Source organism: Molothrus ater, chromosome 1, assembly GCF_012460135.2.
Source record: "Molothrus ater isolate BHLD 08-10-18 breed brown headed cowbird chromosome 1, BPBGC_Mater_1.1, whole genome shotgun sequence".
Classification (NCBI taxonomy): Eukaryota; Metazoa; Chordata; class Aves; order Passeriformes; family Icteridae; genus Molothrus; species Molothrus ater.
In genome coordinates this window covers 49,900,305-49,920,892 of record NC_050478.2, presented here as the reverse complement: position 1 = coordinate 49,920,892, position 20,588 = coordinate 49,900,305, and the positions used below count along the sequence as shown (strand labels likewise).

The window sequence follows — 20,588 nt, the reverse complement described above, 5'->3', positions numbered from 1 at the left end:
CATTCTTTACCCATATCATCCTGTCCTGCAACTTCAGTAAGTCTTGTGAGTCAGGTAACATCAGGTTTCATCTAAAACCTACAAAACTGCATAAGAAAACCAAAGTGATTGAATAAATTCTATCTTTCTCTGAAAACTTCTCAGTTGGATGTGGTATTCATTTTTCTCTCATTTTCTGCACATATCTCTGTTTCTCTGGCTTCTTAATTCTGCTTTACTTTGAACAACTATTGCTTTGACAGTGAAGAAGGACAAGCTCTCAAACATGTACATGTAACTTAGCAGATGGAAAGGAAAGGCCTGGTCCTAATAGTGGAAAGTCAGCAGTTTTCTGAAAGGTTTCTGTTTTCTCAGAATAGTAACTAGTGAGGTTGAGGAACTGTGGTTTTATTGAAAGGAATCTCATCTGCAGCTACTTTTTTCCATTTAGATGTAGCAAAAGTAACAAATTAGAAAACTTTACAAAAGCTTTTTAAGAATGGAGGGTTAACTCTTTCTGTGTATGTGCTTCGCATTTAATATCTTGCTTTGCCATATGTTTTGTAGCCACAAGTTAACCTTTGAAGTATAATCCATTTAGGAGATTTGAGATTAATTTCTTCAAATTCTATGTTTTTAACTATGTATGAGTACTAATATCTACATTTTTTTAAAATGCTACCTGAAATTGTCAAGTTTGTAATTGCATTACTGAGAGGAAAATGAAGGGAGCAGGCAGTGGCAGTAATAAATAAACTGTATTTGTTTTCTGTAGGCATGGAATGTTTTAGCTCTGGATGGAAGCAATTGGCAAAGAATAGACCTCTTTAACTTCCAAACGGACATAGAGGTTAGTGTCTTTTTTCATTTTTAGGGTATTTTTTATTCCTATTGAGATGTTGAAGAGCATAGCCCATTTTGAGTGCCCTGCATACTGCGCTTGTTTTCACACATTTTAAAGACCAAGATCACGAAAATAGGACTGTGAAGGAGCAAATGAAAAAGAACTCTATATTTGCCTTTTTTTTTTCCTGGATGTGTGTTTCAGTTTTGGTTGCCGGCTGTGTGCCAGATGATTTTCATATATCATATACATATAAGGCTCTAGAAATTCAAGCCTGCTCATTTCTAGAAAGGAAAGGTGTAAACGGTGCCTCTGGATGGAGTGAGATTCTTGGAATTGCTTTTACAATCTAGAGGATAGTTTTGCTAGTCCCAAATCCTTCTATGAGGGGGCCATCTAGTGCTGGAAGCTCACTGGACGCTTGGCTACAGCATTTGGAGATTAAAGCATTAAAATGCTGGGCAACTTTTCTTACTGCAGGCTTGCCTAGATTTGATTTGTGTGTATCTGATTGCCATTTTATGACCATTTGTTTCATAAGGTTTAAACCTTGTGTGAATGCAGGAACATGTGAAGTAAAGTCCTTTCCAGTGTATAATGAAAGGTTTAAGAGCAGGCTTGTCTTCTGTAAGAAAAACATGTCTGCATTAATGCTATCATAGATGTGCATAACAAAATAAAATATGACATCTGAAAATGAAGAAAAAAATTAGTGGGGAACAAAAATTCCTTGATTCAATCAGAACTGCTTTATTATTTGTTGATACAAATTAAATGTAGACTACAATAGTAGATTTGTTTCTGTATTTTATGTTTTAACTTCTTAGTTGCATGAATAAAATCCAGATGTGTTTCATTTGTATTTTGCTAACCATGGTACAAACTGTTCCTAAAGTTTTACAGTAACATAGAAAGTAAATTTTTTTCACCACTCTTTTAAAACTTTATTGCCAACTCCTGTGCTCTACTTACCTCAAACAAGAGGATCTTGCAGAGGTAGGAGAAAGATTTTTGGCATCTGCTTCAATCTAAATGTGCCAAAGAAGACTTGGAGCTTTAATGTCATGTTTTCAGTTGCCCTTAATCTTGTGTTCCTCATTTGCTAAGAAATAAAGTAAAACCCCACAGGTCTGCAGTCCTTCCTGTTGATAGGCCTTTTCTGCGTTTGCAGTCACTTTGGTATTTCGAAACACAGAATTGTATTTTCAAGTTTTCAATATTTTTGTCCTATATTTTACCTAGTGGTGTTGCCCTTTGAGATGCTGAGATATTTGTAACATGGGATTCAGGAGAAGGAGTGAAACTAAGTTATGATGTCCTATTGCTATAAAAAGCTGCTGTGGTTTGTAGCACTTCAGTTACTTCAGTATATTGTATTTAAGTACATTTGTAATACATAACTCTTAAATTTACTCATAAAAGTGTGTTAGGCAAGAAATTATTTCACAAATCAGTTCTTCAACAAAAGAGTTTCACATTTGGTGTCTAAGAACTCTTTTTTAGCTGTTTTAGTATCATATTTTTTTGTTTATGAATTTAGGACAGGTAAAAGCTCCCAACTATATTTGGCAACTTTGTGCTCAGTTGGATGTTGTGCTGATTGGTGATTTTTTTAGTCAGTACTTGATCTGAGAATATCAAATTATGAAAAATTAGGTTTTGTGAAACTTTCTTATTTAAGACTTCACATGGTAGAGAATAAAGTGGGGGGGACCCTATAAAAAGGTGTTTGTTTTATATCAAAAATGTGTGATCTTGAATTTAAAGGTACCTTATGATTTCTTGGTATGTGGAACTAATTGTAAGCTGGGGTAGGTTTCAAAACTAGTTTTTTTGAGTGACAAATTATTCGAACAGCTAAATGTATTTGAATGCACAAAAGTTGTCTTCTTTAGCATGCTGGATTTTGGGAGGTTTTACATAAATGAGTTTGGGAAAACTTGGGAAAACTTTCTTTGAATAATTCTTTAGGATTTGGCTTTTTTCTGCAATGTAAATTGAACTTGTATCATATATTATTCATTGAAGAATTTATTCTTACAGTAAAGGTATTTGGCCTTTACTGAGAAATAATACTGATTAATTGAAAAACTTAAAAAATTAAACTAGATTGTCAGTTTCTTTGTTTTGGTATAAATTCTTTTTGGAGTGATAAGATAAGCAATGTTGCATATGGACCAAGAAAAAAGCTCTGATAAGAAAATATTTTCCCATAGTGATGGCCAGGATGTTAGTATTAGAGAAGGACAATAAAATGTAACAACATGACAACAAAAAATCCACTGGCCTGTAATTCTACACATATTTCTTCTTTCAAAAAATAAAGGGAGAGGAAAAAATGCACAGTGCTGTTAGGTATTAGTCCTGTTGTTGCTGCTCCCACCCAGGTGTTTGGCATCTTTCAGTTGCAAGCTTCCCTAGGCAGGAGCTGTAAAACAGGGACCTGCTGGGGGATGTTGTGATGTACTGGCCTAAGCAAGATCTCTGTGGGCAATTTCAACTTAGATGCTGTAAGAGTGGCTGGGACCATTGAGGAGTGGCCAAGCCTCCCAATGCACCTCTGGGGCAGTTCCCTACCCATCTGACAAAACTTGAAGATCATTTTAGTAGTCTTAATGGGTAGGGTCTGCTGTGACAAAAAGTTGAGCTGTGTATGATCGAATGAAAAAAAAGGAAGAAAGAATTAAAGATTGAATTGAATAGTACCTGAGTGTGAGTGGAGATTCCCAACAGGTAACTGTTATTTCTTAAAGCAGAAAAAGAAATTCCAAGAGTTATAGTTCTTACTCTAGTGGGGTGTAGCTGGGACTAGTCTTAACTCCTGGGATTTTTAATTTGGTTAGAATATTGTGTCAGAATAAAACTCAGCTAAATCTTCCTTTTATTTGGTTTAAGGGTCGTGTTGTGGAAAATATATCAAAAAGGTGTGGTGGGTTCCTGAGACAGCTTAGTCTGAGAGGATGTCTTGGTGTTGGAGACTCCTCTTTAAAGTAAGTAAAATCCTTGATGGAGACATCACTTGTTTCCTAATGTGTGCACCAACTGCAATTAGATTACTGTTGTGTCTGTTTGTATTTCTGAGTCCTGACTGATGAGCAAAGTGGGATATTTAGGTAAGTACTAAATACCTTAGTATTGACTAAAGGAAACATCAGTTTGAGATCAAAATATAGCTTTTGTTATTTTCTAGCAATGAACTAATAAATGAAAGCTTGTGCTTTTCAGAAGTGTGGCTTTTTCTTTCATGAGGATTCTGTTGATATTGCTCCATTTTCAAGTGGTAAAAATGTTTTCAGACTATACTCTGGCTTCATTCAATAGTCAGAGTATCAAGATTAGTGGTCATTTTATTGTTTATCATCTAGTCTGGACAAGAGGTGACCCTAGAAATAGGAGGAAGGATAAAGACTTACCTACATTGAGTGCCTTCAAAATCAGGAAGGATCTGGAATTCTTTTCTGGGTCAAAATAAGTCCAGGCAGGTGACAAGAACATCGTGGGAGGCTCTAGAGAGGACAGTGACCCTTCTTTTACACAGGGTATGAACTGAACTGTGCAGTTTGTTCCCAGAAGAATGTTTGAATCCATATGAGCTTTTTCCAATGCAAAATGTTTAGCCAGGTTCCTGTGGATATTTCTGTGAGTATTTAAACCCTAAGATCCTACCTCCAGCTGAAGGTGGAGCACCACAAGCACTTTAGGGCTCCAATAACATTTGGAGGAAGTCTTGGAGTCTGGCTTTTTGCAGTTATGCTTTCTTCCTCTCTCCCTGGAGCCTGGGCTGGATGGTGTTCAGTCTCAAGTACTATGGCCATTCTCAGGTGGAAAATATAAGTGCAAAGATTTTGTTATCAGTGGGCATTAAGCCACTGTCCTGTGCCCTTTAGCTATTTCTAAAATTTATAAGTAAGTCAATTCTTTAACTTTTGCCTCTAGAGTAAATTCATGCAGCATTAATTTTCAGATACTTGTTCTGAAAGTGATTTTTCCTGTAAGGCTGTTTGCGTTGAGTTGTTTCCAGATCTATTAGTTTTGTGGGCAATACTAATTTCTCTATTTATCTTTCTTCTACATCAAACTTTGAGTAAAATGGCCAATTACTGATGTAGGTATTGGCCATATAAGCACTGAATGCTTGTGGCAGATCTGTCAGGACATGCCCCATGCTTGAATCTCAGAGGCAGTCTGCTGTTCCTCCAAAGTGTAACATCTTTCCAAGTGATTTGAAGAGTGTCTTGATTGTAAATCTCCCTCCAGTATATGAATTTTGGAATAGCTGTTTTGAGTATTCAAGTGGAAACTCTCACCAGTATAACTGCTTGCTGGGTTTTTTTTTCCATTGTTTGCAACCCATGCTGTAGAGCCAGAAGTTGTTACCAGCTGAGCGTGTAGTCAGATCTGTTAACCAGGGCAAGCCTCCAGACAAAACTGCTTTTGTGTGTTTCCTTCCCTCCTGCCTATAAAATCCATGCAGCTGAAGGAAACCTGGGCATAAAACAGTGTTCTGAAATGCAATGTAGCTGTAAATATTACTTTGCACAGATGAAAAGAAAATGTATGTATTTCTTCAGGCTGATTAGTATAATGATATATGCAAGCAGTATAATAGCTCCAATCATCCCTAAAGTTCAAATCCAGTAGTGCACACTGATGCTTTTTAATTTTTAAAATAATAAAGAAGCAATTTGCAGCCTACAGGGCATTCCACTGGTAGTTCAATAGACTTAGGTCACCCTTGCTATTGTACCAGGTGTGTCCCTTTCCATTTACTGTGGGAGCAAGCTCCTTATTAAGACTTGCAAAGGCTTCAGTATTGAGATGTGCAAAAACTCTTCCCAGAAGCCTAATGTGTAACTGATGTAACACTTGAAGCTTTCTGTTCATGCCCTTTGAGTTTTTGTTATGGTATTTGCAGCAAGTTCTGGCTGATATATGACAGAAATAAGCACCTTGCCCAAGTGGTGTTTGAGAGAGAAATGGCATTTTCCTAAGGCCAGGAACTTGCAGTAGGAAAAGGAAGAAGCAACCACTGAGACAAATGTGTTTGAAGCATGCTTTGCAGTTACTCTGTGCCTTGAAGATCCGGCTTTTTGACCAAGGTGGGAGGAGGTACAGGTGGGACAGAGCGCGCTCTAGTGACTGCCTTGCACTCGGGACATTTTATTGATTCAGCTCTTTGTTGTAGGACCTTTGCACAGAACTGCAGAAACATCGAACACTTAAATCTGAATGGGTGCACAAAAATCACTGACAGGTAAGTCAAAGAAGTTTTTTGATTGATGGGAAAATTTGGAAAAAGAAGTAGCTGAAGGTATTTTTAGTGTGTCTGCTGTTTTGCAGCACGTGTTACAGTCTTAGCAGATTCTGTTCCAAGCTGAAACATCTGGATCTGACATCCTGCGTAGCCATCACAAACAGTTCTTTAAAAGGCTTAAGGTAAGAAGATTCAGTGTTCTGTGTTAAAGTGTTTAAAGAGCTGTTCAGCATTTAATGAAGTTAAAAAATTGGTGCTGAACCTTTATACTGTGAATCAGCACGGGCTGTATTCTATATCTAAGGCTTCTGGGGTGTAGACTGTGGTGCTTGTGTGTGGTCTTTTCTCATGACTTTTGTGTGGAGGCCTGGCACAGTCCACTGGCTATCATTAATTTCTAACAGTGTGTTTAATTTGGGTTTCCCACTGTTATGACTATTTGAAGGCTGGATTTAACTTTATGTATTTTTTTAATTCTCCCAGTGAGGGTTGCAGAAATCTGGAACATTTGAATCTTTCCTGGTGTGATCAGATTACGAAGGATGGTATTGAAGCACTGGTGAAAGGGTGTAGTGGACTAAAAGCTCTATTTCTTAGAGGTTGCACACAGGTACATAATTGCTTGGGTGATCCTTTAGGAATAAAATTTTATTTTGGGTTTTTGAAATCTCCATGAATTAAAAATGTCTTTTTTTATAGTATTTTGTTCAATATTGCAAGATGTGTGCATTTTTTGGGCTGCTTTGCTGTGCTTTTAATTTCTTGTTTCTTTTCCTATGTCCAATTTAATTACTAAATACAGTTAGAAGATGAAGCATTGAAACACATTCAAAATCACTGTCATGAGCTTGTAATCCTGAATTTGCAATCGTGTACAGTAAGTATTTGAAGCTTCCAAAGGTACATTCTCTAGAAATCAGAAATAATTTTGAATGCTAATCAGTTGATCTGCTATACACTTCAGTAAGATAGTTAATTTCTGGAGTTTACAGGATTTTGTGTGAAATAGTATCTTTAAATGAGCTGGCTGTTTCTACAGCTGAGTTTTGACTTGAAGTGTTGGGTTATTTTTTTCCCCTTCATTACATCTTTTAAGTGTGGTAAGCTCTGGAGTAAGAATTAACTGCATTCATTCAAATTTCATGAACTGTGTAGCATTTTGGTCTATTCATAATTCTAAGGTTTCTAATTGAGCAGAAGTCATGTTCTGGGCTACATAATAGAGAGTAAAAAGTAATGGCATCATAACTGAAGATGATTCAGAACCATCTAAGTGGCAGAAGGGCCTGCCTCTCCAATATTAATGGAGAACACATTCATTAGTCATGAAATGACTAGGAATCATTCATGTACTTTTAATTCTACTTAAAGAACACAAATTTTCTTTGCTCTGGTTTATGTTGGCTTTTTCATTGTTTCTGATGTGACTTTTCAGGAATGGGAAAGGCCTTCTTTTAGATTTTAAATATATCGAAGTCATTCTTTCCCTGCAAATAAGCCTTAAAAGATATTGAAATCAATTAGAATTTCAGTGTTTCAGTTATGCAGAGTTGAATAATGAAATTATGGTTTTGTTTGTTTGTTTTTGAAAAGTTTTCTAGTTTTATTGCTAGAAGGTATCATAAAAACCTGCAAACCTTTCAAATCTGTTTTACAGATTGTTCTAGAATGAATGTGGCATGGGAACATTTTTTGTTAAGATTGAACCTAATAGATTTCTTTAAAGTGTTGAATATTTTTGAGTGTTAGGGATTATTTAAAGTTACATTAAAATTGCAGAAAATAAGAACGATAAGAATACAAAGCTTGAGCTTCCATGATACAGATGTTTAATGAAAGAGAATTTTTCAGTCTGAATGTAGGTGCCCACTGAAGCTGGGCACTGAAAGAGAATGGCAGTGGAGTTCCTTCTTTTGGTCAGAACCACACTTAAATAAAGTCAGTATGTCATTTCCTCCCCTTTTACACTTCCTTTTGCTGCCCTTCTCACAAGTTCTTTTTCTGTTGTGTTTTGCCCAAGACTAATGAGCCTTTTCTGACTGTTTTTATGGAAGGATCTCAAGTGGATAATCAGTTCTTATCTCTCCCACTTCACAGTGGCATTGGCACAGAAGTGCACCAGAGCTTTCCTTTGGTCAGGATGTCTGTTGTTATTTAGTACAAACAAAAAATCCTCCCGAGGGAAAGTAGTTTTTCCTTTCAGTTTTCTGAGTTGCTAGTCTGTGTGTCCTACCTAAGTACATGTGCTTTAAAGCTGGATTTCACTGGAGGTGTGCCCTCTTACTATGGCTTGGAAGCATGCTTCCAGAAGCATCCAGGCTCCATATGATCAAAGGGATTTTTACACAGCAGGTGTCCTTGTGCTTTAAATGATCCCCACTGTAATTCCAATGACTCTGTTTTATGGGCCCTGTAAAATGCCAGGCCAGCTCCAGCAGCTGTGGAACGAACTTGTATTAGCTTTGGAAACTGCTCATCTGAAAGGTACCATCTTTAGAGAAAGATTTTAGAAACTTGCAGGAACTTGCAGGCATTTTTTGAACACTTTGCTTTCCTGACAGTGATATGGGCATTGAAATCACAAGCAATTTCAGAGTGGAAAATTTTCATATATGACTTGAGGGCTTGTTACAGCAGCATAAAATTTACATAGTCCTTGTCTCCAAAGCCATCCCTTTTTCCAGGAACAGCATCATGTGTATTTCTCAAAGCAAACAGAACAGTTCCAGAAAATAACATGGTGTTAGAGAGTCAAATCCAGACTCCTGATTTGGACAGAACTCCAAAACATATCTTCTTACCTGTAGATTATACAAAATCTTCTGGATCCCCAAAAAGAAAAAGAGACTTTTAATTTTCTGCTGATAATAATTTGACTGAATTAGTTGCAGAATCTAAACTTCTGATATTAAAAAGTGCTGGGCTGGGGAGGGGGAAGCATAAGGTAATCTCTCTTTGTGCTGAGCTACTGCGATTTTTCATCCTGTTTTCATCCAGGAATGGTTATTTTTGTGGTAATAGCATCAGAAATATGCTACAGTTGTATGAGCATACTCAAATAAGGGGCTTATACAAGGCTTTCTATTAAAAATACTGGAAGGTCTTTGCTATTTTTGCAAGAGTATTATTAAGCCAGGAAATAAAACAATCTGTTCCACACAGCAGAAAAATTAAATTCATAGTGTTAGGAGGAGGACCAAGAGCTTTTTTCAGAATAGAAGACTTGTAAACCAAATCTTATTTGCACACACACAGTTATCCAGTTCCTGTTGCTATTTTGTGTGCAGCTGCAATGGGGCTATTTCTTATAGTTCCTGTTTCAGAGAGAAAACTTATTTATTCATCTTCTAAATTTGGAGTTACTCCTTACAGAATATCTACTACAAAACGTTTTTGAGAAATTAAAAGTCCTCTTTTGAGTTAAATCTTTCATCCAAAGGGGAATGTATAGGGTAGGGCAAATCTGGCTTTTACGCTTACCTTCTGTAAAAAATGGATTATGTGTAATTGTTTTCCTGTAACTCTTGCTTCAAAAATTATCAGAAGGTGAAGGGTTTTGCCCTTGGGTTCTAATGCTTCAGGGAAAATTAGGTAGTTAGTTCTCCTGCTGTGAGGCTTTGAAATCTCTTTTGCACTGTTCCCAAACTTACACAGTTACTGGAACAGAAGACCTGGACCCTACCAATATATAGGAAGTGAGCACAATTTTAAAAAAAGTGAAAAATTACAAAACAAAAAGCAAAGGGAAAGAGGAAGACAACAGCAAACAACTCTCACTTTGTGATTCAGACTGCCTTAGAGTAGAACTTAAGGTCTGTGGAAAAATACGTAGTTAAGTAGGAATTGTAAATGTTGACTATCTTCAGTGTTATCTTTGTATGTGGTTTCCTGACTGTGTGTTTTGGTTGAAAATCCAGGTTGCCTTGGTTATATACAGTGTGACAGTAGCAGTTCAGTGGCAATGTCTTGAATTTTGTTCTTGGCTGATTACTTGATAAGGAAGTAACTTCAACCTTCTTCTGTATTGCAGCAAATTTCAGATGAAGGCATTGTGAAAATCTGTAGAGGATGCCACAGACTGCAGTCACTCTGTGTTTCAGGCTGTAGCAACCTGACAGATGCTTCTCTCACGGCACTTGGTCTGAACTGTCCAAGGCTGAAGTGAGTATGTCATGACTGTGCTGTATGTCATGTTCTTACTGGCCTGATGTAAGAAATTCACTTCTGAAGATGAGCTACATTTGCAACCAAAACATTAGGTACATAAACTTGAGGGCTGGTCCTCCGTAGCTTCATATTAATGTAGTTCACTGCATATCAGAAAAGCAGGAGTTAATATATAACATATAAGATGTGCTGGACCCAGCAGTTCAGTTCTGTGCTTCTAGCTAAATATTTTAGGTACTAACTACAAGCAAGAAAAAAAAGATATAAAGTCCATTACTTCTTTAAAAGCTAAGATCTGTGGTTGTGTTGTTTCTTTTGATGTTTGTACTGTGATGTGGTTTTATGCAGTCATTTGTCTTGAAAAATAGCTAAATTATATATGATTATTCTATTTATCTGATTTATTATATTTTATCTGATTATTATATTTAAAGATTTTATTATGAAAGTCCTTTAAATATGCTCTGCAGTACAGCCTGGTGTTCTTAAACTCTGAAATAAAGTGTGCTCATGTCTTGGCAAGCATGGACTGATATTTATGAGAGATGTTTTGAACAATAGGGGCTTATCAGTTAAAAATAATATAAGCTTCCACATTGGTGTAATTTGTGCAAACATATATGTTATGGTGGGCTTTAAAACCATAGCTCAGTTATGCAGCAGCTCCCTGGTTATGGAGACATATTGTAGAGACAGATAATACTTCTAATTTTAATGTAGAGTAAATAAAAAGATTTTTGAATGACAAATGGCCATTTATGACAGGAACATGCAGGAGTCAGAAGTTGTTAGAGTTAAATCACAGACAGTGGAGGAGTGAGTAGTCTGTAAAAATTAGGGGATGCTGCATTCAAATTCCACTGTACCATATGCTGACACACAGTGTTCCTTTAGCTGAATGGGTGAAAAAGAGCTTTTGTTACTGTAGAAGACCTGTCCTTAAGACAATTCCAGGCTGACAGTCCCCTTTGTGTCCCTGTTCATACTTATTAGGAGCTTAGGAGCCTTTTGGCAAACTTACTGGCGTTCCCTAGAAAGCTGTGCTGTTACTGCTGGTCTTTTTCCACCATTTCTCTCATACTCTCAATTAGCATCTCAGATGGGAAATAAAAGGAGGTCTAAACTGTTGCTAGTTGTGCAGTTCTTTCCAAGGGCAGTACAAGTGCAGCAGGAATTGTTTCAGCTTTGGTAGGAAAACTGTCAGCCACGAGGGGGAAGGCGTCTGCTGCTCTGCTCCTGTAATGAGGAACAGCACAGGGAAAGAAAATGACCCTTTGCAGTGATTGCTGCTGAGGATTACTGCACATTGGAAGGACAGAGGATGCAGCTGGTTACAGCTAGACTTTTGGGACCATGGATGGAAAGTACTTGATAAAAATTATGTTGGAAATCAAAGGGAAATGTAATTCCACACCTGTTCTGTACCTTTTGAATATTTCAGTATTGAGTGTGAAAGAAAATGCTGTTGCCTCTGTTGGATTTGCTGACCCTGTCAGGAAAATTTTGAGTGTTTTCTGTGCTGAGCTACTCTCACTTCACTTCAGGATCTTGAAAGTCCTACTGTGCTGCTTTCCTTGATAGTGCTGCATTTCCCTGATTCAGTTGTGACCAGTCACAAGTATCTCCTTGGGCAGAAACTTAGGTCAAGCTTTCAGCAGACCCTTCAGCTATATTTCTTATCTCACATAAACGTACAGAGAGATCTTGTCATCCCTCTTTACATTTGTTCTTTCAGGGGCTTGGTACCATCTCTTTCTTTTTTTTTTCTTTATTAGCACTTTTTAATGCTGTAATACTTGTAGGTATTTTGGCAAGGCTTGTCAAGCAAAGCACCTGTGAACAATGAATGCCTTTGTCTGGGTGGGACTGTGAAAGTCAGGATCATATTCCTTTCAACCCCACCAGCTGCTAATTCCACAGGAGCAGGGAGGTGCTGAGTGCAGAGACATTCCAGGTGTGCCCAAAAGCAGCTGTAGGCAATGAATGCAACTCTGAGTCTGACTCAGAGAACATTTCTTCATAAGAGTGGCAAATCCCCTTTGAATATCATTTTGTCTCATCAACTCCTATGTTAGATACTTTTTCACAAGTCACTGGGTGGGAAATTCATGTCAGCTGTAACAGGAAAAAAGAAGAGCCCTCTGTATTTAAGCACAATCACTAAAACAAAAGCAAAAATTAGAACTTTGCTCATTATTTCCATGCTACCCAATGCCGTCCCACCTATTTTTTTTCATTCTGGGGCCTGATTAATGCAGCATGTGTGATTAAAGCTCACTCCCCATTCTCCTGCCCTGTCTGCACACCCAATTTCAGGACAGCTAGAGCTGCTTATCTTCTGGTTTCTTATTCCTCTATCGTTGTCTTTTCAATTGGGTGTGCAGGAAGTAGTGTCCTCACTATTTTGGGTATCATTGCAGATGTCATTGCCTATCCACCCCCCTTTAAAGTCAGCCATGTAATGAGATGGGGTTTGTAGCAAGTAATTGATGAAAGGAGTTAGAAGGGTGACAAATGTGACCTGAACTGTGGGAGTTTTTTTGCGGTGGTGTTTTTTTCCTTCCTATTTGGTATCACGGGCAACTTTCAGAGTAGCTGAGAGTATTTTATGATAGCCTGCTAACTGCCCGTGATGGAAGGACGCAGAATTCCTGAATATAAGTCTGTAAAGTAAGTCCCAGAAGTATTAAAACCATCAATTTGGGAAGAGATGCCTGTCTTGTACTTAGCTTGAATTTCCCTCATACTTCTGAACCTTGTTGGAAGACTGGAACTCTGAAAGTGGCTTTTCAAGCTTGTGGGGCTGCTCAGCTCTAAATTTGCTGCCCTCTTGCTTTTGCCTTGGAAGAGGCTGACCCAGCAAAGTCATAGTCAGAGCCCCACATCCCCACATTCCCCCCTTCGATGGGGTTGGAATTCATTCATATACCCAGTGTGGCTTTTCCCTTTGCACTTTCTCTCTAGGGAGAGAGTGTTCTAATGGCCTCCCAAACCAGTGGAAGGATCTGGAGGCTTCTGAGTATTGCCACAAAAAGTTCTTTTGTCCCTCTTTCCCTGCCTCCTCCTCCCTGCCAGCCCTAGCAGTGGTTGCTGTGGTAAGTTGCACTTAGTTTGCGCTGCTCATCCCATGGCACTGCGGTTTCCCCTTACCCATCTTGATACTCACTCCACCTGCAAAGGAAAGTCTTCCTTAAAAAAAGGACAAAGACAACAAATGGGATGGAGGCCTGCTGTGCATTCTAGTTGTGCTGTTTGGGGCAGTTGAGCTTCTGGGATTTTTTTTTTCCTTGGTACTACTTCCCAGTGCCTGTTGGAAGAGTGTTAGGATTATCTTTCCAAAACACTGTTGTTTTCTTTAAGGTTGTGTTGATATAGTTTGTTGTTCTTACTGCAGCTTGGAGGTTTTTAGCTCCATGCTTTCTGGTAACTTGCTTCACTGTGCTTCATGCAGAGGCTCTGAGGGGATTTCTAGTAAGCACTTTCTCAGTTTTGTCATTTCCCAGCAGCCTGTGCTTAGATAACAGATGTAGGCTTCATCTGCATTTTCCTTAACTCAGGGTTTATTTTCCCAAAGCTTTCCTCAGATAACACATGAGAAAACTTGGTCACTATGCTTTTAGTGAAACAAGAGGTTAAAATGACCCTCATTGTGTATAATTTTTTTCCACTAAATGTTCTCTGACTGTCAGAATCTTCTGATAAACTGAATTAAGTCTGCTTTTTCATTTCAAGTCACGGTGAAAAATAGGGGGAGGATGTGTGTAAGAGTGTATTTCTGTATATATACACATACTTTTACTATTGAGAACTATGAAGTTGCAGAAGACAGATTTGTATCTCAAATGCATTTGCTTTTTTCTATGTTAATGTTTTCTTTAACATTTAAAACTTTTCCAGGATTCTGGAAGCTGCAAGATGTTCACATCTCACAGATGCTGGGTTTACCCTTCTCGCACGGGTAAGGGTCATTTCAGAAGGTTACAGCTCGCCCTGGTTCATTGCTGCTGAGCAGCTGTGAATCGATGTAGTCCTGCTGGGAAGCAACGTGAGAAGAGGAAAATTAAAGTAGAAAGAAGCCAGTGGAGGAGGGGACTAAAAAGCTATTTCATTTCTGGATTATACTTAGATCTGCAACTTGATCTAATTTGCTATCTATCATTGCATTTTTCACTTTTTTCCTCTCTTTTTTCATTTGTTTCAATTGTGTTTATTACACTTAACATAATTCTAGACTCATGTTATGTATTCTAGCCAAATTTCCCTTATATTGATGGCACACACCCTTGTGATATTTACATTAAAAAAATCAGCATATAATTGATTGTTCTGAAGATAACTTTAAATTACAGATCACTTACATTATCCATTATAAACTATAAGCACTTGTGCCCTGGTTCATGCTGTAAATCCATACAGAAAGCATATTGGTGGTGTCAAATGCTTCATGTTAGACTTGGGTGTTTGCTGGTTAGAAAATCTGAACAATTAAATTGTACTCTGTAAATGGGATTTATGCTGCTGATATTTAATGTGAATGAAAAGGGTTTTTGTTTTTTTTTGGTAGCCACCTAAAAAAGCCACTCTGTTTAACCACTAAAACCCTGTTTGAAACCCAGAGTGGTTTTCTGATTGTCCAGCACTACATCCTCAGGCTCTTGGTGGTCACCTCAAGCCTGCTCTTAAACTGTTTTTTCCCTATTCCTGGAAAAAACAGATTGGGAATTGAGCCAAGCTTTGGCAGTGTGTGGTCTGCTGCAAGGTCACAAGGTTACATCCCTTTCTTGAAATTAGTCATGATCAGGTATTGAAAGCACTTCTGAAAGCTTGCTGGGGGTCTCTCAGAATGTTGCTCTGAGAAAATTGTGTAGGTGTGACAGCAGCTTCCTTCTGCCCTTAAAGTAGACCCCATTTTCATATTTTCAGCATTTATTGCCAAAGCAGTTTGGGTTTAAGGCTTCTTTCTAATGTATGACAACAAAGAGAAATGTGCCATGGGCTTAAGTGTATTCCAGGTGAGTCAGGTGCAGCTGATAAAGGCAGAAGTTGGGTTCATGTGTGTGCAGAGGAGCTGGCTTTAGTGCATGGGCTGTAAATACTGTGGGTTTGGAGTGAGGGGGGAAGGGAAGCAGGGCTGCTGAACACTGCTATGTCCTGTTCAAACCTTACAGGACTAGGAGGAGACATTTCACTTCATGGGAGAAAGGCTGAAATGTAGATGTTTCAGAAGGAGGTGGGGTATTGCTTGTTAATTCATCTGTTTATTTCTTTTTTTTTTTGTCATTTGATGGTGATCAAATATTTGAAGAGATTTAGATCACAGTTTCGTCTTGAAAGCTGTGCTGTCCCATATTATAAGCCCTGTGCATAATTTTATGTCTATATGTTGTTTTATTTTATTTTTTTTGTTTATCTGTTCATTTTTTGTTTATTGTAGAATTGCCATGAGCTGGAGAAGATGGACTTGGAAGAGTGTGTTTTGGTGAGATTTGATATGAAAAGGAATATTGAATGTCCAGTGTAATAATGCAATACATTAACACCTTCGTCTAGATGTTCTTTGGTTTTTATAAATAGTGTTGTGTTTATGGTAAGAAATAAAAATAATTATTGGGAAATTCTATACAGGGAAATACTTGGAGAGTAACAGGTGAGGAGTTGTTTTCCACAAATAACATAACCCTCATCTGGTAGAGAAAGAGATGTAGGGTACAGAAAGAGATGTTGTAGGGTTGCCTCTCCTGCTCTCTGTTGCTTATGGCTGATGTTTGGTTTCTTTTATTCCCAGATAACTGACAGCACATTGATACAACTTTCCATACACTGTCCTAAGCTTCAAGCATTGGTAAGTGTAACTCCTGGTCTGTGGCCTGTGGTGCTCCCCCTGGAAGGACACACAGGGACAACTCCTGCAGTACAAGCCCAGGCTGTTCACTCTGTGTCTAGAAATAATTCCTGATGTACAGCGACACTGTGCGAAATATGTGCAAGTTTCATAAGTATTCTAAAAGCAGCACTCCTAAAATATTTATATGCATTGTGTGTGATTAAAAAAATGTTACCAAATCAGTGAGTAAAAACCAGAAAGCTTTTATTTTATGGTTAACATCCTTCATATTTGATTTAACTTAAAGCACTTAGATTCTTTATGGATATTCTCAAGTGTTTGGTAATGGTTTTCTTAGGGAGTATGACACTTCACATCAAATATTGAATAAACAAAACCACCCAGAGAAGATAAATGTAATCACTCTGTAAGCACTTTTTTCCAAGCACTTTTTTACATTTGCATAATAAATTATGGAAGGTTTCCTTGGACTTGACTTTTGAACTTAATTGGAGAGGACTGAGAGTGGGGTGCCCTGCTTACTGGATTTCAAAGAACTGTTTTCTAGGGAGTGGTAGCTTAGATCTTTCAGATCATCAAACCCAATTGTGTTTGGGTTAACCCATTTATGTTGAGGTAACATAAATTTGTTTGTTCTTCAATAAAGGCACTTGAAAATTGCTGGATTGTTCTTACAGTAGGAGCTCCTGTATTTCAGGCCAGTTGTCTTTTTAGTGTAGATTTGTTATAACTACTTAGATCTACGTGAGAGAACAAGTATCTTTATAATCTGTTCTTAGATGGGATTAAAGGAAGGTGTTCTGCTTCCTTAATTAAATTGTGTTATGATTAGTGTTACTAAGGTAGCAACATGAGGAGAGATGGCTTTTAAAAGGAGCTTGTTCACTATTTAATGTTGTTGGTTTTTTAATTTTTTCTTATCAACTGTCCAGTTTCATTTCTGAACTCTCATTCTTGATGTAAAACCAAATGAGTTGTCAGGAGCTGTGGAGCCATTTATATGGGACACATTTTTATATTGTAATCTCAGTTGCAGCCAGTTCTTGCTCAACTGGTACGAAAGATCTCTTACAAAAGAGATCTTTTGTATCAGTTCTGTCAGTGCTTCAACAGAGATACCATAAAACCTCATAAATCCCAAGCGTTTTTTTCTGAGCCTGCTCCTCTTTGCTGGCCTTTGTGTGTTTGCCTAAAGACAGGGAGGTGTGGCATTGGTAAAACATCACAGCTTTCCTAAGGGAACCAGAAAACTTGATTTCTTTGGTGTATATAGATCTTTATATATAAACTGTGGATAGGAAGGATACATACTCAGAGATTGTGTGTGAACAGCAGTGGCTGAGAATTACAGGAAAAGACAAGACAAGGCAGGCAGGTGCCAAATACAGTGCATGAGCTAATCTTGGTGCTCCCAATGTCCTGTAAACTCCTTTGCAGCTGTGCTTTAGGGTATTTGCAGTTAGAACAAACATTTTGGAGTTGCAGAGATTGACGTTGGATTTGCTTTTGTCTTGTTTGGAGACTCAGTAGATGGTGGAAATGGGCAAATCTTCATCAGTATTAGAGTGTTTTATTGCCTAATGCACTTAAGTAATTTCTGGTTAATATATTTAATTGAACATTTAAATTAGTAGAGAAACTGTGAAATACTCATGATAGTCCTGAAGATGAGAAGACAAATGAATTCTTCACAGCATGTGAAGTTCTCATAGTATGTCATGCCATACTTGATTTATGCACAGCTTTTAGTATGTATTAACAAGAACAAAAGAATTTGACCATATCTCTTTGTTCTTAAGATTTCAAGTGTGTATTTGTGAAATTCCACATTATTAATGCTTTTTAGTAGGCTTGGAAAGTCAGAAAAATCCTGTAGTTTACTATGAAGTGTGTATAATTTGGCATACTTGTTCTACAAAGTTCTATGAACTCAGCTGTACATCCTGTATTGTCCTTGCAGTTCCAATACCGTGTCCCAGGAAAGCTGATTTTATAAGCTGCTTACTTCCTGGGATGGAACACTCCTAATTAGCCAACAGCTTCACACAGCCTCCTGTCCTTCCTTCCCAGCAGCTCTGCTATGAACCTTGGTTAACCCTGCAGCTGCTGGTGGTCCCCAGGCTCTGAGCCAAACCAAGTGCACAGAGAAAGGAGATACAGGAGAGAGCTGATGTGTTGGAAGACTTGAGAGACTGCCTGAATGGGTGTCAGGAGTTAAAACACTGTTGGTAGGGACAAGCACTTCATTTCTGCTGTCTTTTGGAGACAGTTTGCCCTCGTGGTGTTGCTTGGAGTCCCTGCTGGGTACTCACTCTTGGCGTGTAAAATTGGACCAGCTGGAGCTGCAGGTGGCTCCTGTCAGACTCCAGGGAGATGCAGACCTGTCTCCCAGCCTTTCTTGGGTTCCCTGCTCATTCTGTAGAGCAAAGACGAAAAATGTTGAGGCCAAATTGTTTCAAAGAGCAGGACAGACCCCATGTGTCTGTCAGCAGGAAGGAAATGCTCTGACTGTAGCTGAGGTGAAGTAAGGTTGGAAGTCCCCAGGTTGCCTTTTCAGGCTGGAATGAAAAGATGTGTTGTACCCAGAGAGGGGAAAAGTTGCATGTTAGAGTTGGGGGTTTGGCAGGAGGTCCTTTTGAGCACTGCTATTTGCTTGCTCTGAGTTAAAAAGTGCTTTTGGACTGCTGCAAGTGTTTCTTCATCAATTACTGTCTGAAAAAAACTACTTGGGGCAAGGAAATGCTACTTCATTACCCAACACTGTTAGACTTAGGTACAAGTACAGGCAGAACTCAGGGCTGAGCATAAAGCAAGGCACCAGCTCAGAGCCCAGGGCAAGAGGAGAAGAGTTCACAGATCCTGCACATTTCACTGGGGAAGACTTGAGAGCATTTGTTTCAGTGGTGACAAAGAGTGGATTTTTCAGCTGCCTCTGAGGAATGTCTGTTTCCTGTTGTTGTCATCATCCGTGCTTCTCCAAAAGTCATGAATTCCCTGAAGAAATGAGGAGAGTGCTTTATGTGGTGCCACTGCCCAAGATGCAACATCATTTTCTGTGTTCTTCAAATTCAAGGCAGAAAAAAAATATGCTGAAGAGGAGCAGATTTTTTTGGTTTATTATGCTGACTTGCAGAAAAGACTGCTCCTGCAGCTGTACAAGATGTTTATTGCTCCTTGTCTGTACAGCCTGAGGTGCCAAATGTTCATGGCTTGTTTTTCTTTGAAATCATTATTTGGCAAATCAGTCTATTGTGATTGTTCTCCATCTGTGTGGACTTGCACGGGCTTGGTGTATGTATGAGACCATGGCAGCTGTGAAACAGTAACCCCTGAGCAGATACTCATCTATTCCCCTATGTTCTCGATCATCCTTTAAAGTTGTTTCTGGCACAGAGCTGTTTGCACTGTGTGGGACAATTGGAAAAGAATTCCCACATTCATAGAGAGCAAAGGGGCCTGAAGAGTTTTGCTGGTGATATGTTTTGGGACTCAGCTTGTTTTGAAGCAAAGTTAAAATCAAGTACAGCCATTTTGTTAAGTAAAGCAGTTTCTTTTTTTACTCTTATGGGTTTCAGCTGTGTATTATTTGTAGCTGTTTAACCACTGGAGTGAAGGAGGTTGAAGAGGACTTCTGCTGTCCAGAGGCTCGAGTAACTGAGGGATGTTGTTAATTGTTTTCTCTCTGTTTCAGAGCTTATCTCACTGTGAACTGATCACTGATGATGGGATTCTTCATCTGAGCAACAGCACGTGTGGGCACGAGAGGCTGCAGGTGCTGGAGCTCGATAACTGTCTCCTCATCACGGACGTGACTCTGGAGCACCTGGAGAACTGCCACAACCTGGAGAGAATCGAGCTGTACGACTGTCAGCAGGTCACACGAGCTGGCATCAAACGGATCAGAGTAGGTGTTTCCTGCCTTGTTCCCGTGGAAATGCCAGAGCTCTTGGTGCTGCTTGAGATTGTAGGAGTCCTACAGGTGTCCCAGGCATGGAAGGCTGGATAAACCATCTGACTGTCCTTCTGTTAGGTCCCCATGCGTGTAACTTCCCTCTATGAACAGCAATAATTGTCAGTTCTAACTTGTGACATTTTGTTGTTGGAATGATGAGCTCTTATCTTCTGCCTTCTGTATTTTTTTCAAGTAGAGTCCTCTGTTTTTAGGAGGGTGTAGTGGCATGCTAAATCCTAAATACATGTTAATACACAGAGCCAACAGTAAAACATCTGCATGGATATTTCAGTTGATGGGCTGTGGGGCCTCAGGCCCTGGAACCCAGCCCCAAACCTTTCCCCTGAGTATCTCACCCATTAGGTCAGAGACCACCTGCATTGTGGAGGCAGCGTTTTAGCCTTGAAATTAAACTTGTCTGCGGCTTCGTATCCCAAATTCGCATCCAAACATTTTTGCAACTGGAAAGATCATCCCTGATGATGATAGTGACTCAAATTGAAGGCAGAAGCACAATTTTATTTCATGCTGCTTTCCAGGATGAGAA

The 20,588-nt window shown here is 38.8% G+C and overlaps 1 protein-coding gene across 2 annotated transcripts in view; it reads left to right on the top strand.

Moving 5' to 3' along the window:
* Positions 1 to 20,588, top strand: part of FBXL2 (F-box and leucine rich repeat protein 2) — a 51,339-nt gene that overhangs the window by 28,497 nt on the left and 2,254 nt on the right. The window contains exons 4-14 of one of the 2 annotated variants that reach the window (XM_036378784.1): positions 755 to 829; positions 3,719 to 3,813; positions 6,009 to 6,077; positions 6,164 to 6,259; positions 6,561 to 6,687; positions 6,880 to 6,954; positions 10,108 to 10,238; positions 14,142 to 14,202; positions 15,679 to 15,723; positions 16,030 to 16,086; positions 19,781 to 19,993. In XM_036378784.1, coding sequence (XP_036234677.1) covers positions 755 to 829; positions 3,719 to 3,813; positions 6,009 to 6,077; positions 6,164 to 6,259; positions 6,561 to 6,687; positions 6,880 to 6,954; positions 10,108 to 10,238; positions 14,142 to 14,202; positions 15,679 to 15,723; positions 16,030 to 16,086; positions 19,781 to 19,993 — 1,044 coding nt within the window. Of the gene's footprint in view, positions 1 to 754; positions 830 to 3,718; positions 3,814 to 6,008; positions 6,078 to 6,144; positions 6,260 to 6,560; positions 6,688 to 6,879; positions 6,955 to 10,107; positions 10,239 to 14,141; positions 14,203 to 15,678; positions 15,724 to 16,029; positions 16,087 to 19,780; positions 19,994 to 20,588 lie in introns of those variants that run through there. The other variant, XM_036378785.1, reaches the window with a different exon arrangement.